We start from the raw sequence: 27,452 nt of genomic DNA, 5'->3' as shown, positions 1-27,452 counted from the left end.
TGAGGACACAATCCAGCCCCTGCTTCTAATCAAACGCAACAAGTCCCTCTCCCCTCGACCTCAGGGCTCTGCGGGACGAATCCGTCCAGATCCAGGCTGCTACAAGCACATGTCCTATGCTGTGAAATTTCTACTCCACAGTAAAGGTGACTGGCTTGAAAATGCAGAGGTTTATTCTTTTATTAATAATTTTCTAACATAACATACAGTAAGTTTTATAAAGAAATAGAATTCAGCCATCAGTAAAAAAGTGGACAACTTAAGACCAATATATTATTCATTATTTAACTCTTTGGGTAGAAGTTTTGTTTTTGGATGTTTTTGTTTTTATTAAGGGAACCCGTGCCAACAACATCCGGGACATGAAGCGCCGAGTCCCGCTGCTTTGACCGACAGCCGAACCCGCCAATAGGAGCAGGGGGCGGGGCGCCGCCGCGAGTTCCTCCCGCTCCGCGTCCTGCGAGGCTGAAGTTGAGCCCGCCGTGGCCATGGAGAGTAGCCGCGTCAAAATGCCCGTTTAAAGCGCCGAGTGGAGTAAGGTAAGGCGTGCTGGTCGCGTCGGGTGGCGTCCGTCGAGGAGTTCGTGGCCGGACGCGGGCGTGGCGCCGCGGGCGAACGCGTGGAAAAGTTTCGGGCTCCGCCGGGAGCGGAGCCGCAGATCCCCCCGGGTCACCTCCGCGGGTCCTGGCGAGCTTGTTTACGACTGCGGTTCAGCTCTCCTCTCAAAAAATGTATTAATATTCATAATAATCCGGATATCAGAATAGAATCTTAACACTGTGGCTTTTCCACAGGTACGTGATGAAAGCAACATTCATATTTTTTTCGGTATCTGCTTGTTTTTATAGTTCTGCGATTTAAATCAGAAGTTGACTATTGTAGCGCATTTAAAACGAATGTTTGTATTATTTTTTAAATTTATTTTTAACTAATAAAATAATAGAATTGTGTAGATTACGTGTGTTACGATAAAATGGCAGCTTATTACTCTCCTATAAATAATTGTTAATGAAAGTTAGCTTTAACAGATGAAAACAAGTTTGCCATTGAACTTTTTTTAAGTGACATTGAGCTGTACAGGCTGAAGGTTACGTCTTCTGCCTTGACCTAGCTTTTCAAACCCAGAGATTAAAGGAACGTACAAATGAGTTGTTAAATCATTTTAAATTAGTTTGCGTGTGTGTTATACGGAGTTTGTTCATTGAGATTGTATATACACACAATGTATATATATGTGTGTGTGTGTGTGTGTGTGTGTGTGTGTGTCAGGCTGAAGGCACCAGCAGCCCTTGACTTCAGCATATTTCTCAGACGAACTTTTCCCAAGTTGTAAGCAGTATACCACCGACTGCTGTGCATCACTGTTAAATGTAGAGGAAAAAAATCTATATATACACATATACATATATATGATGCTACCAACCTTTACGAAGCTATTAAGTCTTCGTGCTGTCATTTGTGTTCTGACTTCAGGTATCACGTTGCTTGCTGAAGCAGAGTCATTGGTAGTGATCCGATTTGAAAGTGAACAGTCATTGTGAAACACTGCAGCACAGCACATGGTGACACAGTGAAATGAGTCCTCTGCATTTAACCCGTCACCCTTGGTGAGCAGTGGGCGGCCATGACAGGCGCCCGGGGAGCCGTGTGTGGGGACGGCGCTTCGCTCAGTGGCACCTTGGCGGATCGGGATTCGAACCGAAAATTATACAAGCCGAAATTATACAACAACAAAGAATGTATGTATCATAATCATCGCATGCAGTACAGATGGACCGCCATCTTTCTGCTTCTGAGCCACCCCAGCTTAGATTCTGCCATCCTCTTGCAGAAACCTGAACGTTCTCTCAGGCGAGCTGCCAGGCAGGGCAGAGTTGGCGTCTCTTGGCGTGGACATTACGCTGACCAGTGTTCAGTGTTGACTTTGTCACATCTGACCACAAAACTGACCCCTATGGTGCTAAATGTCCACCGAGCTCCTGTTCACCACAGGTTTATTCACAAGGTACGAAATTATCACTTCAGGATGTTCTGACTGTGGAGTTCGGCTTTTTTTCACGTGTTCAGTCCTTTAAACCTTCGCTCTCGTGTACCTTCAACGTTGCCCACTTCCATCTTCTCTGGTGGACTCATCCTAGTGCCAATCTTCACCAGCGTCCACAAGCGTTTTAATACCTGGCTCCGTGCGCGTTGGGCCCGCCTCGAAAGCCACGGTGTCACGGAGCAGCTCAGTTCACAGCGCAGCGACGTCCTTATCCAGCCGCCGGCGTGACCGTCGGTCCAGATGTTCATTCCTGCTGTCTAGAGAAGCGGCCGTGCTGTAAATAGCGGCACCTGGAATGCAAACACCGGGCCGGAGTTTTTCAGCCGCGCACCTGAGAAACAACCGCAACGGCCGAGTGTCACTTGGTAAAAAACGTCCTCGTCTTTCTCTCCGGAGGTCCACTTCTGTTCGGCGGCTCCAGTGTTGTTCAACCGTGTCTGGTTTCGGGACCGCCGCCGGCCAGATCGAGTCGAAGCCGCACCGCGCGCTGTCCGTCAGAGGGGACGGGGCCCGTTTCCGGCCTGCCGAGGCCCCGGCAGCGCCAGCATTAAATTTGCATGAGGCCCGAGACGGGATTAAATTCGGCGCGGAAAACCTCTCCGAACTCCGCTGGCCTCTTTCTGGGAGATCGGTGAAGATTGATCGTCACTGCCACGTCCTCGTAGTGCCGTTATTCTTGGTATTCTACCAATACGCCAGCGAATATGATCGGTTAAACTCGTAATAGTTCCAGGCTTTTTATTTTTTTGAAATGCAGATGGTAACGGGCACTTGGTGGCGAATGAAGTGGCTCCCGGTGGAAAGGCTTTCCTCACAGCTCGGTGGATGGTCAGTGCAGATGCCGGGATTCAGTGCGTTTTACCCGTTTATTCAGAGGATTTCAGTATTTGGGTGTGGCTGGTATCCTAGTGGTTAACACACTCGCCTACGAACCAGAAGACCCAGGTTCGAATCCCACTTACCACCATTGTGTCCCTGAGCAAGACACTTAACCCTGAGTGTCTCCAGGGGGGGGACTGTCCCTGTAACTACTGCTTGTAAGTCGCTCTGGATAAGGGCGTCTGGTAAATGCTGTAAATGTAAATGTAAATGTACTTCTTTACTGCTGTTAACGCTCGGAGGGGCAGGGCGGCACGCTTTCGGAGCAGTGAAAGGTCCAAGCTCGGTTTTCTGCTCCTTTATTTTGGTTGGACTCTTTAAGGTGCTCAGGATCACGTCTTGTTTTCTCTTTTTTTAATAAAATTAACTGCTAAGACGTCTTAAATGAAAGCAGCTTGGCTGTAAGCGCCACCCGCAACAGGTAAAGCTTGTGCGCACGTACGCGCTTGTTGGACCTCGTGGAGCGGAATGCGGCAAGGCCGCGGCGATCCGAGCCCAATCCGGTTTTAATTAGCCCGGCCGACCTCTGCTCGCTTCTGGTAGTCACGGCTCACCGCCATGGGACGCGAAGGGTGGACACGCTGCGGCGCATGGATCCCTGATCTGGTTTGCCGTCGTGCTTATTTACATGGCCTCCGCAGTGTGTGCTGTGTAATTATAGATTTTTCAAGTATCACGCAGAACCTTTGATCCCAAACATCTGCCATGACTTCAGATCTCTTGCCGTTCGGTCTCGGTGTTTACAGCAGCGTACATCAGCCATGGAATTGCATACGAGCAAAATCGAATTTCCCAATCAGGAACCTTCTTTCCATTAAGTGTGACGTGAAAGTTCTTTCCTAGACATTTGTCTTCTTAAATCATTCTTTAAAGGGACGTAAATTGCTTCAGTCTTGAGCTGCACTCGATAGCCCCCCTGCCCAGAACGATAAAAGCCCCACTGGCACCGGCGGAACGCCCCCCTCCGTCCTCCTCTCGAGGTGTTTTGCGCGCCCACTTTTTGGCAGCCTGATCTGTCGGGGTGTTCCGTAAGGCCCTCCCACCCCTCAGCGTCCGCTTTGATGCCGATCTCTCAGATCTCTCGCTCCCCCCACCGAGGTACGCCGATCCCTCAAGGCGGGGTACGCTCTGGCGGAGAGGTTTCGATAACACGCAGCGAAAATGAAGCCCGGCTAACTGCCGGTCGCCGAGATGATGGCGGCCTCCCCGGGGGCTGAATCCGGCACGCTGGAACAGCTGCGAGAGAGTCGCGGCGTGCCGCTTCCCAGCAGGACTGAGTCACCGGGGGCTCCGCTCGTGGTACGCGGAGACCGGTGCTCCTGGGTGGAGAAACTGGATCTGACGGATCCCCGCGTACGAACGAGCGTAGCGCGGCGCCCCCTTTTTGTGCTGGATGCACGTTGTCCATGCATCACTGAAACCGTGTTTTAAGCAACAACAAGGTCTGGACATACCAGGACATTTCCCAGATCAGGGAATTACACGTGTAATTAGGTGTAGTTCGAACCATGGACTGGATACATCAGACCATATTTTAAGATGTGAAAAGAAGGCCTTTTGTCTAGATAGCCTTGGCATCACTTCCATGGTTTCTGTCAGAATCTGAAGGCAGAACGTAACTCGAGGATGATGACGAGGCCTGAGGACTGTTCACCAGGAGGAGAAGTACTTCAGGATGTGGACGGAACCGGTTCCCCTCATGACTCACGAAGTGCCAAACAGAAGAAAATGTAAAAAAAAAGGGCCTCATGTCTCAAATGCCAGCCGCATTACTAAAGCCACTCCGCTTTAGCTTCTGCCCTGTCTCTCCACTTGCCAGAAGACCCTGGGAAGAGCCCGCCGAAGAGCTCGCTGCTTCTCGTGATGTGGTCCCTCCTCTGTAATTACGCCCCGAGCGGCTAGCGGGACGCCACGTGAAGAATGCCGAGCGGAGGAACGTGCCGCTGGCTGCAGCCAGGAGGGGGGACGGTCATTGTTGGCGAGCCCTTGCAGGACAGACGTCCTGTAATTCTACCAGCGGTCAGAACGGCCCCTGGGCGGGAGATGTTGGCGGCGGTGAACGTGGCACACGAAGGCCCCGCGCCCAGGAGCAGGGAAATCGGTCAGAGATGAGCTTTCCTACGGGCCCATTTCTGGTTTTGGGCCTTTGCCGAACGCGCCGAGGTTAGGCGGCCCTCGCCGACTGCAAGGATCCTGGGAAGGCAGCCAACGCGAGTGAATAGCTGGCATCTGGTAGCCATCTTGCATTGGCCGGTGCCTGAAGGAAATTCCAGGCTCTGTGGATGAGAGGCCATGATAGTAACGCGGCCCGCCCCCACCTCGCACCGCCTCGGGACGGGATGGAGACGGTGTCCCGCGGTGGAGAGCGGAGCCTCTCAAAGCCTGGCCACTCGAGCTCGGACTGGCCGATAACGCGGCAAGGCCGTTTCCCACCGCTCTCGTCTCTTGTCAGGCGTGTAAATACTGCTCTCCGGGCAGAGTAATCGCGGGGAAGTGGTGCGTGTTGTGTGGTGCCACCCGTGGTCGTTTTGCCGTGGATGTGTTTGCGGCGCAGGTCCGTACGTGGCAGGTTGGCGGGGTTTTGTCCTGGTTGCGACGTCTCCCAGTTTCTGCTCGATCTTTCAGGCGTCCTGCTGGCTGCTCTGCCCTCATCTCCCCTCATCTCAGCCCAGACCGGGCCTCTCCACATGTGCCATTAATTATTCTCCTTCCTCCGAAGTGGAATCAGAGAAGAATCGGACGCCCTTGTCTGCAACATCGGACTGTGCTGTGTTTTCACTCCTCGGAAAGTTGAGCTGTTAACTCTTCGCCTGAGGGAAGAGTAGTAACGTGCACCACATAATTTCAGTGTAGGGCCCGTTCCTATGGCAACAACATTCCTCTATGTTCTGGGATGCCGGCGCTGCCAAGCCTTGTCTGATATGAAGTATAAGCAGTGCTGCTCTAAAGGACGGTAACCTTGTCGAAATCTTCCGGTCTGGCGTTGTGTTTAACGCTGCATTGCTGCTTGTGTATTACTTTTTTTTTTTACAGAACTCTGTGTTTTTAGATAAGAATGTGGTCACTTTAAACAGCAGATTACTGTGGGGAATCGTGCTAGTTTGTCGAGGATTAAAGGCCTTGATCTCCCTCTAGCACAGTCTCCTACTCATTAAAAGCATGATGAAAATCTCACCGGATTTGGTGAGCAAGCATGGCAAGTGTCATCGGGGAGAAAGTGCTAATCTCCGAGAAAAATTAAGTGACAGTGATTGTAGCCTCAGTGATAAATGGTGGTCACCCATGTCAATTTCTTTTAAAGGGCAGAGGAATGGAAAATGCTGTTATTGGATTCACCCAACTGTGAGGAGTAATGGTCATCATTGATCCATCTGACTGGTTCTCCAATTAATCAGGTCAATTTGAATTGGCCAATTCCTGGGCTAATGAGGTTGATAGGTTCACTAAATCTTAAAAAAATTTATTTGCACAAGAATTATTTTTTATTTTTTTTACAGCTCATTTGTATAAAAATACATCATGGAAAATGTAATTTTGACCATATCTGTCAAAAAGCGCATCTTGGTCTGTCACTGTTGGACAACCTGTTTTAGGCCTGTTTTAAGCATGGTTGGATTCGGAAAAAACAACTACGAGCCAGAGAGAACCAATGTCTGTAATGCTGGGAGGATACGGCGGGAAGAGATTAAAATGTAATTATCTTCTCAGTCTGTGCTATCCTGCGATGAGTCTACGTGATGAGTCAGGGTTGTCAGAGATCCATAAATTATTTTATTTATTTATTTATTTTTACGGTCTAACCATTGAAGAGCGGGGATCACTTCATTATCTTATCTGCAATAGAATGCATTTGTAGGACCCATCTCTGCAATTTAGTGATCTGCAAATATTCCTGTTCTTTCAGCAGCCGGTCCAGAGCCACGCTGCGCATGTCAGCACTTAATGTATCAAGGCACTTTTGCGCACAATATCTATGGAGTGCTGGGTGGTCTTAGGGGGGGAAAAAAGAAGAGAGACATTGGCACTGCCTCGCCATCTGTCCTTGTTCAGGTCTGTTTAGACATCCCTGCCTAAGAAAACAAAATTTACCTCTTCGTGTTCTTGGAGACACTCTTGAAATGCTTCACTGTGTCTTGGAGGCTGGAGATCTACCTCATCTGGGACTCATTAATAATAAATCTCTTTCGCTCTTGCTCTTTTTTTTTTTTTTTTTTTTTTTTTTTTTTTTTTGGGTCATACATTCTCCCTTTCATACTTTCTCTTCTTATCAACCTGAACTCGCATCACTGGGTAATATATATATCTTGTCACTAATAGTCTTATAGTCATACATTGTAAAAAGGCAAGAAAATGCAAGGTATGCAAGTATTTTACATTTACAGCATTTACCAGACGCCCTGATCCAGAGCGACTTACAATCAGTAGTAACAGGGACAGTCCCCCCCTGGAGACACTTAGGGTTAAGTGTCTTGCTCAGGGACAATGGTAGTAAGTGGGATTTGAACCTGGGTCTTCTGGTTCATAGGCCAGTGTGTTACCCACTAGGCTACTACCACTCAGCTATGTGGTTTGAACAACTTTACGATTACAGCAGAACCTAATTTACGCCTGCAGTGTTAATTAAGTTCTCTGCTGTTAATGTATGGTTGTCTGCAGTGTTTATGTTCACTGAGCAGGGCCAAATGTAGGTAAATGTCACCTTTGTTCGATGCACCAGCTGCTCCATCGTTCTTTTCTCACAATGACCTTTCGGACAGATTATGATCTAACTGTAAATGCCACATGTGTTTTGCACTTAAATATGCATGGAGTCAATCATTGCTGTGGTTTTGAAAAGGGTTGAACTCTATTCCAGGCATTGATTGCCATTTGCACATGAAAAAGAAATCATAGTTTCCACTGGCCTCTGGCTATAAGGGCTAGTGTCAATTTTTATGGCCATTCCTTACATATTCCATTGAAAAAAGGGGATGTGCAGTTGCTTGTACGTGAGTGAGTCAGTGCTGAACTGTGTGTACTACTGAAACGGCCGTTGCCAACATCTCTCAACACCGCCTGAATAGAGCCGTTGCTTGATGAAGGGCTCGGTTTTCGACAGCCTGAATGTATAGGTGCACACGCAGAATAGCCATGTTTTAAACCATTTGTGAGGTTGTGGGTTACAGGGTGAAGTTTCAAGAAAAAAAAAAGGACGGCCGAAGGTCGTTAATAAAATTGCCATTTGGCATTTTAAAGACATTCTGCCAAGTGCAGACTTATTCACCACATTAAATTAATCACAGGTTTCTGGTACCATTAATCTTCCTGCAAGGCCAGGGGACAGCGTGACCTTCTCCAGTTATCAACAGAGACCTGAAAAGTAATTTTTTTTTTTTTTTTCCTCTCTCTCTCTCAAAACGAATGTTTGGTTTGGGAAGCCAAATGTGCCACTGTTTGATATAAATCCATGTTAGTGATAACCTTACTTCAACAAAGTAGCTAAAAGCCACCATCTTTAGAAAGTTAGACCATAAATTTAGCTGGTGCTCTAATCGAGAAGGATTCACTACATACAGCAAAGTCATGGAGTCAAAGTGCAGTTTTTGAATTTGTGTCCTTTATGGTCACTTAATGGCCAAATTAGACATTTGACATGGAGGGCACTATTTTCAAACTGCCACTTTGTGCACAGCTTGTTCACTTGTTTTAGGTCAAAGACGTCCTCAGGACTAAATTGTTCTTCAGTGAAGTTTCTGGCTGTGATGTATTGATGCGCAAATGATTTAAACTTTTATTAAGTAAGTATAGTTCATTTCTGTTCAAGATAGAGCCGCTTGATAGTTGCCTTTTATTTTTCTTTCTTTTCGATTTATGTAAATTCTGAGGATGATTTTGACCTGATGAGATGTTTTTCGAAAATTAAGGACGTAAATATAATTAAAGGTGACTAGTACTCCTTAAATCTGGAGTTAAAGGTCTTAAAAATACTGAGCACTCAATACATTTATTTAGTGGCAACCTCTAAATAAGTTGGTGAATTTCTAATATGTATTTTGTATTTTTGCGTATGAACCGCTGGCAGACGTGTTCTGAGAGCGGGAGTTCTCCTTATAGTAAATATCTCTCTGATATTACTGAATTTCCCACCACTTGTGGGACTAATAAAGGGTCATCTTATCTTGAATCAGGAGTAGTAAGGTTTTTTAAATCAAATGAAACAACCTGTCCGTAATCTGCATTCATGGTAGAGTAGAGCGCAGTGCAATTACAATGTAAGATTGTGCAATTACAAAATGATTATTATTATGAGTAGCGACAATATATTATGTCATTCTCTTGAAGTTTACCAACTGAAACCGGCTGCTCGGTCTCACCGTTCCTGCCGATTTCAATCAGGTTGAGCTCACGCAGTTGAGTGGTCCGCAAACACGAACTTCTAGTCTATAGTATCTGTCCTTTCCATATGGTTTGCTGCTTGTAAATATGTTGTGGCGATTGGTTAAAGTTTTTCACATGTTGTAAATAAATGTATTAAACTTTTTTTGATTAAATGTTAATTTGATTTGCAAATGTAGTCAGGTGATTGTGACCACATATTTAACATATAAAACAACGACTAACTTCTGTTTTTCCCTGGCAGGTTATGAGCCAAATGAATACAGAATATTCATGATTGCAGGGGGCGCTCCCTCTTTACAGATGTGCCACAAAACCAACCAACCAACCAATCACAGACCAGGCACAACAGAAAACAGCCAATCATATTTAACTTCCTCTGGTCTGTGATTGGTTGGTTTATTGGCAAAAGCAGCATTTTGTGAAAATGTGCCTGAAAAAATTCTCATTGATTTATTTATTTTTTTGAAGCTGCAGTATTGGGGAAATAACATTTGCACTAATGTAAGGATTTGGTAATTCTAAATTTTATTTATTTTCTATTAATTAGCAAACAAATGCCATATATCATATCACATATCCAATTAATCACAATATCATTTTTTTTTCCTGCGAATCGTGGAAACCGAAAATATCAGAGTTGAACAAGTAATGTGAGTCTGAATATGAGTCTTGCATAAAACAATTAATAAATAAATCATATATTTCTTTGGATTTTTGTTAATACCATCTGAAACCATTGGGAAAAACTCGGACCCTTGGACAAATGTAGGTTGACGACCCTGATGAGTCTTTTTTTTTTTTTTTTTTTTTTTTGCTCACTGTTTGCGTTTTTATGCTCTCACATGTGAGACTTTTGCTCTCATTGCTGGCTTTGCAATTACGCCGCCGCCCTCTTTCTCATTTGTGCTGATGTTTTGGTTGAGTTTTGACAGCCCCAGATGTTGTTCAATGTCAGAAGCGCGGGGTTTGGGGGTGAAGGCACGAGGAGGTGCCCATGGACCTTGTCGATCCAGATTTATCCAATATGTTGACTCTGCTGTGCTCGACGTATGTTTTGATATGCTAGAATACGCCAACATCGTTACATAATTTACTGCGCTGTCACTCAAATACTTGAGTGGGAAGCCCCACACACATTAAACCTAAAAAAAATTCAGGCAGTGCACATGAGAAAGAAGGGGGGCGGCGGCTTAATTGCAGCCATAAAGTATAAGGACGAGCTGTGGTAAATTGAAATAAAAACATTTTCTTTTTCTTTCAACGTTTTATTTTGGTTTAAGTTTAGTTTTTGATTCTATTTCATAGCGGCAGCAAGCATTGAAAAGTAGCTTGATTTGATTTTAACGCTGTTTAACAATTCTTATTTTTTAACTGGACAGTCCAGAGCCCTTACAGAGTGTTATATATAGTGTTTGAACTTTCACAGTGGACACTGACCTTGTGCTGCAGGCTATTTTTGGTCCATTGGGCAATTGTTGGCCAAGTGAATGTGGACTGGAATAGTGACTCATAACCTGCAGCAACGCCGTGCACATTTCCCCAGGACCTGAACTGATGGGCATGGAAAATACACTCCCTTGTTTCAGTCGTAAATTTCATGAATAATTTCATCTCACTCTTATATGGATCCAAGATGGCTGCCACACATCTGTTAGACATATGCTTTGCAGCCGTTTTGCTTTTTTTTTCTTTGGTTTTGAATTTTTCAGGGAAGTTGAGGATTGAAAATTAAAGCCAGACATTTAGAATACATGGCTCCACTTCACTTAAATTGTGCATCTATAATGCATAGTGAGTGCATTCATATTGAATCAACTGGAATGATTAAGAACTGAGGATTCAAGTTCTCATGTGCTCATGCAATAAATATGATAGTCAGCAGCCACACGATTATATCATTTTGCCAGTGCTCTTGCATTCATTTATTAAACCACAAGTGACATTTCACAGTGTTTATTGCTGGATTATGTGTAATGATTCTAAAATATTTATATTATAGACTACAGCAAATGTTCTGGTCCTTGGTGGGGATGGTTTTCACTCGAGTCCATAGGAAAGTTTAATTACAGTGCAGTCCATCCGAACATCTCGATTGATTGATTTGCACTTTTATTTCTGAGGGTGTTCCAGTTCCGTACCTTGTTGTCTGCCCGCTCTGTTGTTGTTGTTGTGCACTTTTCCGGCACTTCCTGCATTTCCATGTGTTGCCAGGCAGCCACGGTGTTGATTAACCCATCCTCTGGGATCTTTATACCATCCCTGAGCGTGTGGTACACGGCGTTCCGAAGTGCATTGTTCATGATGGATTAACACGCCTACGTCCCGCTCGCTTTGCCGCGTAGACACAGGTGACGTAGCTGTTTAACTAGCTTTCAGGCTGAGGATGAAGCAGGAAGGTTACATTTACGGCATTTACCAGACGCCCTTGTCCAGAGCGACTTACAATCAGTAGTTACAGGGACAGTCCCCCCCTGGAGACACTCAGGGTTAAGTGTTTTGCTCAGGGACACAATGGTAGTAAGTGGGGTTTGTACCTGGGTCTTCTGGTTCACAGGCGAGTGTGTTACCCACTAAGCTACTACCACCCCTACCAGGTTATATTTGTAGTTGGTCTTTTCCTGTGTCTTTAATGAGGCCTTCATCCAACGACGTCTGAAACCCTGATCTCGCGATCAAGAGAGGACTCGGGCGATGAGGGCGAGAGTAGTAAACAATGTGTTTACAGGGGCACTAATCTACTCCACATCTCATGGTGACGATTGTGGCGAGGAACATGCAGGCTCTGTTTGTGGGTTGTAGAGGTCGTGGTAACGGACCTGCAGGATGGGGTTTTTGTGCTCCGGGCTGCACCTCTCCGCTGAATTTGACAACGTTGTGAGATTGAAGGGCCGTGGTGGGGGGTGTCCAGGTTTCAAAGTGCGAACCTGATCCAGTATGAAAAATGGCTGAAAACCCGAGAACATTTCATTCAGCGTGGAGCTGTTACACTTTCTTCATATGACTGGTCTTTAACCAGTTCCTGAGCAGGCTCCTGCCTAATCAGATTAACGCTAGACTGCATTTCAGCTCTGAGCACAGAGAAGGACATGTTTGGTGTGTTTAGCAGGGTGGCATGCTTCTTTTTATGCAGAGTACTGTATAATGTAGTTTTCTTTTTTTCTTTTATCTTTCATGATAATTGCCACATTTCTTTCTGGCCTAAAAATGTGTATACCGTTGACTGCAATGGCTTTGTCAAATTTTGAGAACTATATTCATATCTATAAATCAGTTACTAATCCTTTATTGTTGACGATGTCGTTTTTTTTGTTTTTTCCATTTCTGTATTCTTATGTGCATACTATTGGGGCAGAAACGATTATTCGAATAACTCGAATGATTTGATTACAAAAAATATTCGAGGAAAATTCTTTGCCTCGAGGCTTCGTTTAATTAGTCACCAAAGTCCATCTATTACCGTATCACGCCCGCGGAGCTGCGCAGCACCGGACTGTTTTAAACGACGCGCATTTCAAAGATTTAAGGAGGCGCGATTTATTGGCGGAAAATGAAGATACCGGTGTGCATAAAAGGCATAAAATGTCTGAAGTGTGGGATCATTTTATGCTACGTGGACAACGTAGTGCCGTGTATACACTGTAAAACGGACCTGACTTACCATAAAAGTACTTAAAAATACAACAGCACCTTAACCGAAAGAATCTCTGAGCGGACTCGGAGCTTCTACAAGGTATCGTATTTTTATGATTGCTAGCTAACATTAGCGCTTCTTAGAACAGACATTATTTGTAATTATTTGTGTTATGAGTCGATAGTAATTCATCCCTCCTGCGCGCCAAACACACACACTGATAACATGCAACAGATGGACTAATCTACATTCATCAGCATATAGATTTACTTTTGGGCGAGTTTATAGCATTTGTTGTACATCACAGCGGTGCAGGCTTGCACATGCATTGCACACACCTGCACTAAGCAAAATTCTCTTTCTCTCTATTTTGCACATAACATTGCACAAAGATAAACATTCTACCTACCTACCTCACTTTTTTGTGAGGAATAACAGCCAATTGCTTGTTCATTTTAAGAGGATTTTCATGTTGCATAACACACTTTACATTTACGGCATTAATCAGACGCCCTTATCCAGAGCGACTTACAATCAGTAGTTACAGGGACAGTCCCCCTGGAGCAACTTAGGGTTAAGTGTCTTGCTCAGGGACACAATGGTAGTAAGTGGGGTTTGAACCTGGGTCTTCACTATTGATAGAGTTGTTAAAAAAACGCAAAAGTATGAGTTATCTGATTAATCGATGGAAAATCGACAGAATACTCTATTCCAAAAATATTCAATAGTTGCAGCCCTACATACTATAGCATAGAAACAAAAAACCAGTGTTGAGTTGATGAACTTGGCTTGAGCGCAACTCTTGATTATTCTCTGCTGAAATGTTTGCTTTCAGGGATGGTTACCTTCATGGCAACACCCGTGTGATTTTGGTCCAACTGAGTTTTCCTTTCCTGCTTACTAAACTAGTTATATCTATTAACTTATTATGGTGGAAAAGCTAATATGCTAATGGAAGTTATGTGACCTAAATAAACTTGTGGGAATACATATGTCTATATTATGTCTCACTTGACTTTTTTTTATATTCTCTGCTCTGCTGCCTACTGTATGGAGTACCCCTCCCCAATTCCGGTTTAGAACCACTTTGGACGCTGTGGTTGGTCATTTCCAGACCCATCTTAGTTTATATAGAATCTTGAATTAACATTCAAGATTGCCATCGCTAAATGGAGCCATTGAATAGCAGTTCTGAGGAAGCCTGGGCCATGCTTTGCCAAGATCCGCAGGGAACGAGTGTGTATTCCTGGCCTTGTCCCAGTTCTCTCTGCAATAACCTCGTCTTCTGGAATGGCCCAATTTTCTGATTCTGTAAAACAAACGAGGCCATTATATTTCAGTAACTTTTCCATCAGAAAAGGGGTTGTGGGGACTGCAGGATTTAATGTTGGTGCTGGAAAGGTTTGTTTCTTCATTGAGTTCTGGAGCTTAGCTCATAACGTAACTGGACTAACTTTCTTCTTCCACTTTTCACCATTTCTGGGGCCCTCGTTCAGAATTGGCTCTGGCTCTGTGCTCTCCTGTTCTTGCTAAAGGACATCTGCTCTGTTTCGCATTTAGCTTATTTGATTTCTGCCAAGTCTAGACGACAAAAAAACCCCAGAAAAAACATATGTTTCTCTCCCGCTGTCTCAGTGTGCAGTAACGTTTTTCCATGCAACTCTGGGGCATTGTTTTCAGGTCCATGATGAATGTCACCTTTTAGCTGTGGGCCGTGACTCATCATTGAGAGTCTATCTGAGCCTTGTTACACTCCAGGCGCCTCCTGCGTATTCTCGTGCGTGTTGAATATGGGGTAGTGAGCCGATGTCATTTCCTCCTCCGCTACCCACTCACCCCCTAAAGTCCACATTTCTTCTTCTGGCTGGAGGCATTATATTTTTGGTTTTGTTTCTTCCTGTTCTTTGAATGCAATGTCTCAAAAACACCTTGAGGGAATTCTTTAGGTGTGGAGTGCAAACTTTGACTTGGGCTTTAAGATGAACCACCTATACGGTGAAGGTTTTTTACAGAATGGGTGGTTTGGAGTGATGGCCAGAACATTGTGAAACACTCACAGAAATAAGCTTACCGAACATAAAAAAAAAATGAATACATTTCATTTGATTTTTCCTCTTCAATATATGTGCGTATATAGATGTGGATAAAAATGGATGTAAGCCGAACCTGTACAGGATGGTTTTTCCAAAAACTTTCTCCTAAATCTTCTTTTCATTTAGGTGTTGAAAGCTGCTAAAAGAAGCCAGGGCTGAAACAAAACCGTGTTCTGCTTGGCTGCGCTCCGCAAATAACCCTATCTTTTTTGCTCCTTCTCTTGTGCTGGTGGAGTCGGAAAAGTAAACGGCGGTTCCACCGATGTGCGCTTTTGTGTGTTTGCTCGTTCGCCCGTCGGAGATTGGCGACCCTCTCAGGAATCGATGGAAGCCTCTCTGTTGCCGGGTAGTGGCACGCTTTAAACCTCCATTAGCAGAAGCCCGATTCACTTACCTGCCCCGTGTTTGTGTTTCGCAGATGCCTGGCATAGCGTCCTGCCCTGGAGGTCTAATAGTCATTGGGATCATTAGTCTGTCTTTCGTCCACATCAACTCTGAGATTTGCAGTAATGAAGGTAAGAAGGAAGAAGCCCCCCGGTGTCTTTTTCTCCCTTCCCTTCCCTTCCCTTCCACGTTTTTCTTGGCCCTTAGTAACTTTAAACAGCTCTGACAGAACCCAACAAAGAAGTGTTGTTCGAGTTACATCAGTAACCAGCATCAGCCTGGATATGCGCCCATCACACAAAGTGTAATTAATGTGAGACGTGTGTTTTCGATGGCGGCCTTGCAGTTGGCCCACGGAGCTGTAATGTGAGAAATGCGGTGGGGTTTTAAATAATGCGCTGCCGCCAGTTCCCTGAAAGCAGACATTGAATTGAGCCGTTTCTGGAGCACGACTTCACCCGTAGCTCTGGAGGCCAGGCGCTCCCCAGCTGTGTGTGTGTGTATCTGTGCGCACTTGCATGCATGCATGTATTTGTGTGTGTGGCTCTCTTTGTCCTCGTCTTGGCAGTTAATGCTTGTTATTCCTCCCCCTGGTATAAATACCAGTCCCTGACCGGCCAGCACAGACAGCTCGCTAACATAAACAGAAAGAGAAGCTAACTGTGTTAACTGTGCGCCTCTGGCACCTCTGTACCGGCCCTGCTCACCCTAGTCCTTCTCGTCCCTCTCACTGCTCAGTTCCTGACGTCCAGTATGGAAGGCTGGGCTCCAGTGTCACCCTGGCGTGTGGAGGCGCCACCCGGGGGTACGTACTGCTGGCTCTCGCCCAGGGGTTGAGCTAACACGGTGATAAGAGCTAGGCTCACACCTCTCTCTGTATGGGGTGCTGGATGCCAGGCTCGGGGCCCGGGGAAAGGGGGTGGGTTTATTGACTGACCGGGTTCTGTTGGTCCCCCAGGGCTCCGCTCGAGTGGCGGCTGAATGGAAGCGCAGTCTTGCCGAGGCCGGCGCCCACGGCAGACTGCTCCCTCACGCTGCCCAGAGCTGACGGCACCATGGAGGGCAACTACAGCTGCCACGACCAGAGAGGGACCCTCATCCAGGCCATCAAGCTCCGGTTGGGCTGTGAGTCTCCGACCCAACCCCACTAGAACTTTACTGTGCATAAAACACGGGCTCTCGAAGTTGCTTCCAGCTGGTTTCTTTTGTCATTTTAACAAAGCAAGGGACAAAATTAGGAAGAGTTTTTTTTTTTTTTTAGTTCTGGTCAGCTCATGTGAGACAGGCAGCGAGTTGAAGGCACAATTGGATCCAGCCCCCCGCTCGGGTTTCCGCATGCTTCCTTGAACAGGAAGCTACTTACCCCACTGTACCTCTACTTCCTGGGAGGAAGGGCGAGATTGCTGATAGCGGCGCGTGTTGAAGTTAGTTGTCGAGCGCACAGTTTGGGTCAGACTGGCTGACTTCTTATTGGGCCACAGATTCGTTGAAGCCTTCTGCCGGTCTAAAGTGTGTGTATGTCCAGTTCAAGTTCAACAAATGGCTTGGAATGGTAGAAAGAATAGTGGTGAACTGCCACAGGTAAGGTTGCCCAAAACTGAAAAATATTATACGTTTCAGGTTATCAGCTTAAAGCTGGAATGAAGTTCAATGGAACTCGATTCTTCAAATTACTTCAGGAGTCCCGACTCTTCGCTAGGAAACAACCCCATCTGCATAAAAGTAGTGTTTGTGCATGCTGTGGTAGGCAATTACCGATGAAAGAGAGAACATAGGAGAGTCAACAGCTTGCGTGATGGGCAAGCTGTTGACTGAGTGCTAAGATGTCAGAATAAGAAATTAAGCCTGCCAGGGCCATGTAACACCAGCAATGGACCACTGAAGACTGGAGGACGTTTCTGCTGTGCCTAGTTGGTCTTAGTGTAGTGTACAGGCTGTGAAGATAAGGTCTTTCTCCAAAATGTTCCTCCACCAGTTTCTGACTTTGTTGGTTAAACTGCACACTAGGGCTGTTTATTTATTTTATTTAGTCTTTTTTTTATTTAGTCTTGACTGTTTCCATATAAATTGACTAATATAGCAATTTATACATTTGATTTTTCATTTAACATTTCAATGCATGTTTATTGCTCTTAAACTTAAAATTACAAAATAAACTCAAAATTCAAGCTAGAGTGAAATGGGTGCTGAATAATGTCAACGGTAACATTAATAATCACGTTTTACATTTATTTTATGCATTTTTTCATGTATCCATCTAAGCCACTGGTCTGCAACCTTTAACGCTGCAACCTTTAAGCCCCAATATCGGGAGTCCCAAATATTCACGTGTTTTTTTTTTTTTTTTTTTTTTTTCTTTTCTAGCACGAATATACGTGTAGAAGAGCTGTGTGTTGCTGACCCCTGGTCTCGGCGATTTTACCACAGGTGGCCAGTATCATGAAAGGGATCATTTGGGGGTTTTGCAGTTACCCAGTGCTCCCAAACATTTGATGATGTCGACGCGTTGGGACAGCCCTAACCTAAACCTGTTTAGTATTTTTTACTCCTTGCTGCATCGCTGAAGAGCTGTTTGTCTGTCTGTTCAAATTTAGATGCGCCAGGATATCTCAATATCTCCTGTAGGGTTCCAAGTCACCACCGGATCTACTGTTCCTGGACCCCGCTGGTGGAAACGTTCTTACCCACCAGCTATAATGCCTTCTACTTGTCTCGCAGGTAAGGTTTTGCGCTCAAAGTCGTCTGAAAAACCACCCCTCCCATTCAGGTGTGACCATGACTGAGGATCCTGTTGATGTTTTTACCCTCACAGCCATGGGGAGCACACAGTGGAGCGCTGCATCCAACAGTCTCCCAACGTCAACACATGTGTGATCACAAACCAGTTCATGTGGTTCCCCCATCACTACCTTAATGTCTCTGTGCAGAACCCCTTGGGCAGCAACTGGTCTTCCATTAAAATCGATCTCCAGCAGCTCTGTAAGTCTGCTTGTGCCACCATTTTCTCAGTGCTTGGGAATCGTGGGTAACATTGTATTGTACGTTTTATTGCGGTTCTGACTGATGCTTTAATTGGAGCTTTGTACCTTGTACTCTAAATCATACAGACAGTGTACATATACAGCGAGCAGTTACTCCCGGTGGTGCTGAGGGCCAAGTTATTCACCTATAAGGTCACTTTTGCATTTATTCATTGAAAGGCACGTTTGTTCCAAGGTGTCAAAAGCCCCCTGCCCCCTTGTTTTTCGTACGGTTTTGCAAAGAACAGTCCAGAATCTCTAGCACACAGTGCCAGAACAAACCGCAGAGGCTTGGGAGTGGTTATGCAATGGCTAAGCCGCCAGCCATTGTCTTTTCAGCATTTATTTAACTACTCCGGGTATTTTCAGTATTGCCTAGTCGAGCTTATTCACCTTTTTTCCAACTCATTACAGTTTGGGCTTTTACCAATAATACCAAAATTATAATGTATTCACCTAGTCTGTTCATTAGAAGAAAATTAATTATTCTTTACTGATTTTAACGGGTTTTTAGCAATGCTCGCGTGTGTATCAAGGCAATACATTCTGTGTCCACACAAAATCATGTTTTACACAAACCACATACCAAATAGGATTGATGCAGACAGGGCTAAACGCTTAAATATCGTTAAGTTGTCTTCTTAAAGAGGGTCTTTGTCCAGTTTAGCCGGGTGGGAAAAGGGTAAATAACAGATTCATGGGGTGATCTGTGCGAAGCAGGGACTGATTATCTTAGCCGGCAGTGTGTGTGATCCTAGAGAATATGCTTTCGCAGGAGATGGTTAACATTGTGAAGAAAAACCTTGGGGGAGCGGTACAGAAGGATGGGTTGAATTATGGTTGTGTTAAGCAACAATGGGAGGTGGCAGGCAACAGATGGAGTTGATGCACGATATATAGGCATGTTTGTTGTGCATATTTCTGTTCAATAAAGCTTTTTGCTTTTAACAAGTGCCAGATATTTAAAACCTCGGACCTGCCCGGCTGTCCATGCAAGTAGGAGAGGTTCAGTCCAGGAGATGATTTTAACCAGTGTGAATAACCAGTTCTTTTTCGTCAGCATTTAGATGCATATATTTATTCAGGCACCGCTGTGCAATAGTCTGGATATGTTGTGGTGGCGTCTACTGTGACCCTGTCGACGTATTTGTAATAAGTTGTGACAAATGATGGGTTGCTGCAGACGTTTGGGTAGAGGGCGTAGTGAACCATGTATGCAAGCCGTTTGCAGCTGCATGAGGGCTGCTATTGAGCAGTAATTTCTTGCCACTGATTCCCAGTTGGATTGTGGTTGAGGGGTTGACCGGCAGTATCCATGCCTTTTTGGGGGTTTGTTTATAAGGCTCCACTGTGGTTTCGGCATTAATTCCTGCAGGTCATCGTCCTGCAGAACAAGACTTTGCAGTCTGTACCATCTCAGCCTCAGCCTCTCCGAGCTGTCGGGGCTGGTCTCTTGAGTTTAGAGTCCCTTATCATGGAGGGTCTGTTCAGTGGCCGTCGTTACATTCCCTTCACGGACGTGGTGTTCTGTGATGAATGTGCTTTCTGTGTGTTCTGAAGAAAACGTCCTCATCTTCATTTCAAAATGAACAGGCAAAAATAGCTGTTTTTCATTATATATTAACTCTGCATATCCAGAATTAGTATTTAGGTGCAAAGCCATGGCTGGTTTCAATAAATCCGTAGTTCCCGCACCTTTTTTCTTTAGGTCAGTGCTTTTGTAGGTTTTTATAGATTGCTTTAAAACTGGAATTTAATTATTGTAACTCCTCCAAATGCAAGTGACAAACCATGTTTACAGTGAAGTCACACACATCATTTATCTATCCTTGTTTTGTTTAAATGCATTCATTTTTGGGAACCACTGCAGTAAATTATGATTCCTGAAGTCCCTGTCCTGGTTTTATAATAAATAATGAGTCAACAGCCTGATCGTGTGTGCGCAGCTCAAAACAGAATTTATGGTTAATTTTGCAATAGATCCGCATTACATTCATATTTGTAATGGGTGGTAGTGGGTAAGAAACTCGCCTAAGAAACAGAAAACCAACAGAAGTCACAGCTTCAAACCCCACTTATCCCTGAGCAGAACGCTTAACCCTGAGTGTCTCCAGGGGGACTGTCCCTGTAACTACCGATTATGTAAATGTATACAACACATATTTAACATGTGCATATTAACTATATTAGTGTATAAAATGCTTTCACTTTATTTCTTTCCTGTGTTCAGTTAAGCCTGACCCCCCTGAGGAGGTGACTGTAGTGGAGGTGGTAGGCCACCCTACCAAGTTACTGGTGGAGTGGAAAGCTCCCCGGTCCTGGTTGCAAGGTGATGCTTTTCCCCTGGGCTACCAGCTCCAATACAAGCCTGTGGGCTCTAAATACTGGTCAGAGGTGAGTAAAAATCCTTCTTCCTGCAGCCAAATGCCGTTGGATCCCTAGTTGGAAAACGAATGAATGTTTCTGACTGAAATGATACAAACTCTCCTTTTTGCGTCTCATTTTGAATTGTCTTTCCTGTTCCTACCTTATGTGTGCTCAGTTGTACGTAGAGGCGCAGACCAGTGTGATGATCATGGACGCCCTGGCCGGTCATGTCCACCATGTGCAGGTGCGAGCGCGGGATGGCCTGAACCGTGACAGTCAGTGGAGCGAGTGGAGCAGTTTCTTCCAAGCGCTTCCCTGGACCGGTGAGGGTCTGCGCTGATCCCGGGACCTGTCCAACCCGCCGTCCTAACTCACATTCCTGGTTTTGTGTGAACTGTGACAGAAGGCTCACAAAATGCCAAACATTGTCTAGTGTGCAGTTCTTCACTTCCTGTGTGCAGGAACAGTTCTAGTGGCGCTGGGTTTTTACATTTTAAGCAAAAACAGGAAATGTTTAATGTCTGACATTTCGAGGTGCAACATTATATGCTGACTTTTGAAATTTGGCAAAGAAAATCACTCTCATTGTATAAAATTGTTTAAAGGCAAATACGTTTCACACCTATTTTGACCGTTCTGTACATTCTCTGGGGCAGAACTGGGGCAGTGGTGGCCTAGCAGTTAAGGAAGCGGCCCCGTAACCAGAAGGTTGCCGGTTCGAATCCCGATCCGCCGAGGTTCCACTGAGGTGCCACTGAGCAAAGCACCGTCCCCACACACTGCTCCCCGGGCGCCTGTCATGGCTGCCCACTGCTCACTCAGGGTGATGGGTTAAATGCAGAGGACACATTTCACTGTGTGCGCCATGTGCTGTGCTGCTGTGCATCACATGTGACAATCACTTCACTTCTCTAGATTACGTGCTCCACACAGAAGAAGCTACAGACGTCCCAGAGATTTTTGAAACAACTGAAACAGTTGATGCAGACGCTGTACCATCAGCCAAGGGATCAGGTAAAATGATTTGAGATTTTCTGTACATAATAATGAATGTATTGTTTTATGAGACGTAAGGTAGAGCTGTTGAGACTGGGATCTCACCGTCTTTCTCTCTGTTCTTTTTTTGACAGTTGCTGTAGAGAGTGCAAGTTTAGGATTGCTGGTTGGTCTCAGCCTTTTCGCTGCAGTCATCTTGCTGGCGGTTTTTACTGTAATCGGCCTTCTATGGTGAGGATAAGATGAATATGTGAATCTAAATACGTTTGTAAATGGAATTTAAAGAGCACAAAAGGAAGATGCGGCCGGTGCTAAAGCAATATGCCACATTAAAACACAGACTAAACAAGGCAAAGGATCCGAGTCGCAGGCCAAGCGGATAAGATCAAAGTCTTTACATGGCTGCATGAGTGTGTGGATGTTGCCAAATGTTTTGAAGCTCAGCAGCTGTGTCCTGATTGTTTGCACATGATTTTTTTTTTTTTTTTTTTTTTAAAGTGTGTGTTTAGTTATGCAAATGTGTAATCAGTATAATGTGCATGCACACACACACTGCTGAATAATATGCATAATGAACAAGAAGAATGTAAGAATAATGCAAGCTAGTTATTGTAGCACTGAACAGAAGTCGGCCTTATCTCAAAGTGCGCCATATGTTGTTGACTGACAGGGTGAGGCAAAGGAAACGGAACAGCATGACAAAGCAAGAGCTGAACTCCACGATGAAGATGAAGTCCATGCTGATCTGAAAGTGAGCGGACCGTCCCATCCCCACCCCATCGCTCTTCACCTATCCAGTGTTTGTGAATTCCTCACGTTCAAACAGCCATTTTTCAACCCTTTGTGGTTTGACGTTGTAATGGCAGCGGTACAAGTTTGCTGTGCTGTTTTGGGGTCGTGCTGCGATTGCAGTAACTTGAAGACAACCCGTAGCCTTTGGGTGGTAATTACCGACATTAAAAGGCAACTCTGTGAAGCATGTCTGGATAAGCCCTCACCAAACAGCCTATATAAAACCTCTCTGTATATCAGGCAGACGGCATTTACAGTCATCAGACATCTCATCTCATCTCGTAGCTTTTTGGAAGCCGTGTGTGTTGCTTTGTTCAGATGAATATGGGTCTTGACAGATTTAAACATTTGTGTATTTTATCATGAGCCCAGAAAATTATGTACAGGAACCGTGGCTCTTGCCAAAACTGTGCATCCAAGAACATAAGTAATCTGCAGTAGTTTACAGACAGGTCCCTGATCCGGATCCCTGACAGCAAGCAGTGAAGAATGTAAACGTGTGTGTGTATACAGTCCCTGACAAAAGTCTTGTCGCTTGTGTACAAATTGACCTCGAGTGAAATATATTTCTAATCAAGATTTTTTTTTTTACAAGAAACTGCTCATTTTATTCCCAACAGCTTTTGTAATAATTTTTCAGTGCAAAACGTAACTGGCAAAAAGTATTCTAATATTCAAAGCTTCATAAAGCCCATTGAGTCCATTTTTGCAAAGAGATAAGTGTTGTCGCCTTGTCATATGAGCGTCACCTGAGACTAATAATGCATCCATGAGGTCTCAGGTGTGTATAAAAGAACCCCAGAACCCCACTAGACTTTCACACCAACTGCAACTAGACCTCTGCAAACATGCCCAACATTCACCCTGAGACTAAAGTGTGGATTATCAAGAGGCTGAACACCAGGTCCACACACCTTCAATGTGTCTCAGCGTCAAGTGCAGAGGATAATAAAATTGAAGAGGCTGGAGACGTTTTTGACAAGCCCAGGCCAGGCAGACTCCACAAGACAATGGCTCGAGAGGACTGTTTGTTAGCTCAAAAATCCAAGGCCAGCCCATTTTCCTCTGCAGTAGAGCTCCACCAGACCTGGTCACCTGAAGTCCAGTTTGTCTCGAAATGGCCTCCATGGTGGAATCAGTGCCCAGAAGCCAGCACTAAACAAAAGACAATTGAAGAACCGTGTGGCATTTGCCAAGTCCCACCGCCTGCTAAAAGGATGGATGCTAAAAAAGTGGCAGAAGGTGGATTTTTCAGATGAATCTTCTGTTGAATTACACCACAGTCACCGTAAATATTGCAGGAGGCCTACTGGAGCTCGCATGGATCCGAGATTCACCCAGAAAACAGTGAAGTTTGGTGGTGGAGAAATCATGGTCTGGGGTTACATCCAGTATGGGGGTGTGTGAGAGATCTGCAGGGTGGAAATACCAAGAAATCTTAGCTATCTTTTATATTCCCAACCATAAAAGAGGCCAAATTCTGCAGCATCCATCACACACTTCCATCTCCACATTAAAGTTCCTCAAGGTAGGATGAAAGAGGAAGCTTGGAAGACGAAACCAAAGAATATTGATGAACTCTGGGAGGAACGCAAGACTGCTTTCTTTGCTGTTCCTGATGACTTCATCAATAAATTGCATGAATCCTTGCCAAGCCGCATGGATGCAGTCCTTCAAGCTCATATAAGTCATACAAGATATTAAATTTGGATCTCACAGCACCACTACTTAATTTGCTGACATATATTTTTGTATTTGCAGTTCATTTGTTCAATTTCTGTATAGGCGAGAACATTTTGGCAAGACAAAATTTGCCATCATTTGGTAGGGTTTTCGCTTTTCATATGAGCTATTTCTAACACCAATTGATTAATTAAAGGTCAGGTTAAAAGCAGGTGTTTCTACAAAATAGATAAGCGACAAGACTTTTGTCACACGATTGACTCGTGCACGTGCTATTATTATGTCCCTCTGCACAGCCTGTAGTTTTCCTAGAAATTGATCAATCACAGAGTCTTTTGAATGAAACGTTCAGGTCCAAAGCACTACCGGACTGTTCGGTCGACAAAACAGGTGTGATTGAATTGAGTGTTAACTAACTATGCCTAATGTATGTAATCCTCACATTTAATAATGTTTCTAACTTTCTTCTCAGATTCAGAGGTTGGCCATCTCCTCGTCAGCCCTTATAGGGCTTTCTCTTCAGAGGGAATCATTACCACTGCGACAGCAGCGTCAAGACTACATTACCCACAATCCACCAGGCTCTTCTTGCTGCTCATAGCAGCCGACCCAAATCCTGTTAGCTGTGAGCCTGTCTGACAGCCCATCACCCCCTGATGTTGCAGGGGCAGCTGGGGTATGCTGAAGGCAGGATTACTCTCTTTCATAACCAAGGACAGAACTCTTCTCGAATCTTCTGCCTATCCACATACTCCAGTCACCTTTGGAAACTCTTTGAGACAATTGGAATGCTGTGAAGAAGCTTGCCTGTTGGACGTAAGCAGGTTTTATTTGTTTGGGCATTATGAATAATTTGGCATTCTCTTCTGCACTCCAGGACTATGGCTGCTACTGTCTGATGTGAGGAGGAGAGTTGTTGTCCATGGTGTCACCGGTGTGCATTTACTAGCACTTTTCTGAAAGAATAATGTCTTCTGCATTTGTTCAGACGTGCCTGTAGCCTCAAGAATGTTAGGCTTCACACAGGAGCTCTAACTCAGCGAGAAAAAAAAAAAATCCCTCCATGGCCATCCATCTTCCATCCATCTGTCACTTTTTTTGACCCGTCGTTGTAATATTACCCAGGAGACATTTCATACCTCATGTTACGGCCCCGTGCGATGTTTCAACATGATTCTCTGGACACTACGCCGTGCCGATGAGCAACTTAACTGATTTCAGTGTCCGTGTCAATAAGACATTGGGGTGAATGTAATTTCTACTTGCAAGTTTTTCACTTTAATTCTGCAGTCTAACTTGGTATATAACTTCTAGAGTTTGTCGCATTTTCTTAAAGCTAATGACGAGTTTTAGCATCGGCTAGTTTTTTATCTCAAAAGCTTTTATCTCAAAATAAATATTAACCATTTAAATAAGATATACTTTGTCTACATAGCATTCTTGTATAAAGGTCTTTATAAAACACTTATTACTACTTATGTTATTCTTCAGTGATGTAAAGCTCGTATGTACAGTATATTTTATGCCATTACTTTTACATTTTAAAGCATAATACTTTTCTAATAATAAAGCATTAGATTTAACAAAAATATATAGATTTATTATTTTTTTTTACCCCACCTAACAACTGAACGCGCAGTTGGTTTTTTAAGTGACTGTGCTTTTGCATCAAATTTAAAACAGCAATCTGACTCCCAGCTTCTAGACAAGCCTTGCCTTGATACCAGTTATTTCAACCCGATGATTTTTTTTTTTCTGCAGCGGTTGCTCACATTTCATGTGCAATTGAGCTCAAGAGTGCATATTTTCCAGTGCCAGGGTTAAACTAGTTCACATGTCTTGTGTTAATTCCCTCTGGTTTTCCATTGAGGTTGCAACATTTTCAGGCCTCAAACTGCCAGCTGATAGGCTGCCATCTTCTCCACCGAGACTGACCAGCAAAGTTTGCACATTTTTTCAACCTCAGTGAGCCCAGCTGGTCCATGGGAATGTTTTTGGATGCTTTCTGTGCATCAGGATGTGTTGACTTGTTTTTAGTTGTTACTGACTGACTTACTATGGTAAATGTTAATCGGTTGAGTTTGTGCAATGATTGATTCCAGGGATGACTGCTGGTTTAAAAAAAAAAAAAAAAAAAACCTTATATGAAGGTATTTGTGCAGGAGAGGTTTATGGCTAATTGAAGGAAGGCACTTACACAAATCATGTCTTTTTATGATTAATTCAGAAAGAAAAAAACATTTCCTAGTGCATCTAAATAAGTAAATGTTTCCTGGTACATAGTTACTGAAATACACACTGTAAAATAGCTCTCCATTTGCTCTTGAAACCATTGCTATTGTTAGTGGTCTGCATTCATGTGCCAGATAGCGCAGTCCTTCATGATGACTTGCATTGTCATGGATTGATTCAGGAATGTTGCTGGGTCAGGGAGGTGAGTCAGGGAAATGAGCAGAGAAATGTGTTTTCATTCTTACAACGGTCCGTCTCAGGAGGGAAACGTAATGCTGCGGGCATTCTCATGTGCCACCATTCCACTTACGGATTGGCCTTGTCCTGAAATTGGGGGGGGGGGTTGTATAAAAGCACAAATTAGTGAGCATTGTGCCTTTTATTTCTGTTCATAAACTTTTATTATAGCTACAGTTTCTATTACGGTTCTGATTTGTCTGGTGTGGCACCAAAGCTGTTATCATTTGCATATTGCTGACATTGGACTACTGTGTTTTTTTGTTTTTTTTTTTTATGCAGGGAAGCAAAGTCCGTGATAAATGTACTGTACATAACACATTTTGCTTTGGTCTACAACACAATAAGCTGTTTTTTATGTTTGTTATTTTTGTGAAATAAAGATATTTTATCACATTCTTGGTTTCTTGTTCAGTCTGCAGCCAATGTTCCAACTTACTTTTTGATTCAGATACTCATTCCCTGAAAGAAGAGGAGGGTAAAAATGCACATAATACGTAATAGCAGTAGTCAAGTTAAGAGTAGTCAAGTTAACACATGACACACACATACATACACACACACACACACACACACACATATATATATATATATATATAAAACTTTTTTTTTTAAATAAAACCTTAATTCAGAAATTAGCATTCTTCTAATGTCCAAGGTGGCTAATAGGTCAGAGGATTAAAAAACCATTACAGTAAAGGGGGAGGATCTGAGAG

General features: G+C 44.2%; 1 protein-coding gene across 1 annotated transcript; it reads left to right on the top strand.

The window, feature by feature from the left end:
- The first annotated feature begins 424 nt into the window (after positions 1–424).
- il11ra (interleukin 11 receptor subunit alpha) lies at positions 425–26,405 on the top strand. The gene is made up of 12 exons (XM_028974648.1): positions 425–539; positions 15,444–15,540; positions 16,148–16,214; positions 16,368–16,534; positions 18,004–18,127; positions 18,222–18,388; positions 20,660–20,823; positions 20,972–21,119; positions 21,712–21,810; positions 21,927–22,023; positions 22,463–22,543; positions 24,740–26,405. Exons 2-11 carry the CDS (start codon positions 15,444–15,446, stop codon positions 22,539–22,541), a joined length of 1,209 nt encoding a protein of 402 aa, XP_028830481.1. The 5' UTR covers positions 425–539; the 3' UTR covers positions 22,542–22,543; positions 24,740–26,405.
- The last annotated feature ends 1,047 nt before the right edge of the window (positions 26,406–27,452 follow it).

The sequence above is a fragment of the Denticeps clupeoides genome, chromosome 3 (assembly GCF_900700375.1).
Source record: "Denticeps clupeoides chromosome 3, fDenClu1.1, whole genome shotgun sequence".
Classification (NCBI taxonomy): domain Eukaryota; kingdom Metazoa; phylum Chordata; class Actinopteri; order Clupeiformes; family Denticipitidae; genus Denticeps; species Denticeps clupeoides.
Note: the sequence above shows the minus strand (reverse complement) of the source record. Positions and strands in the feature narration are given on the sequence as shown.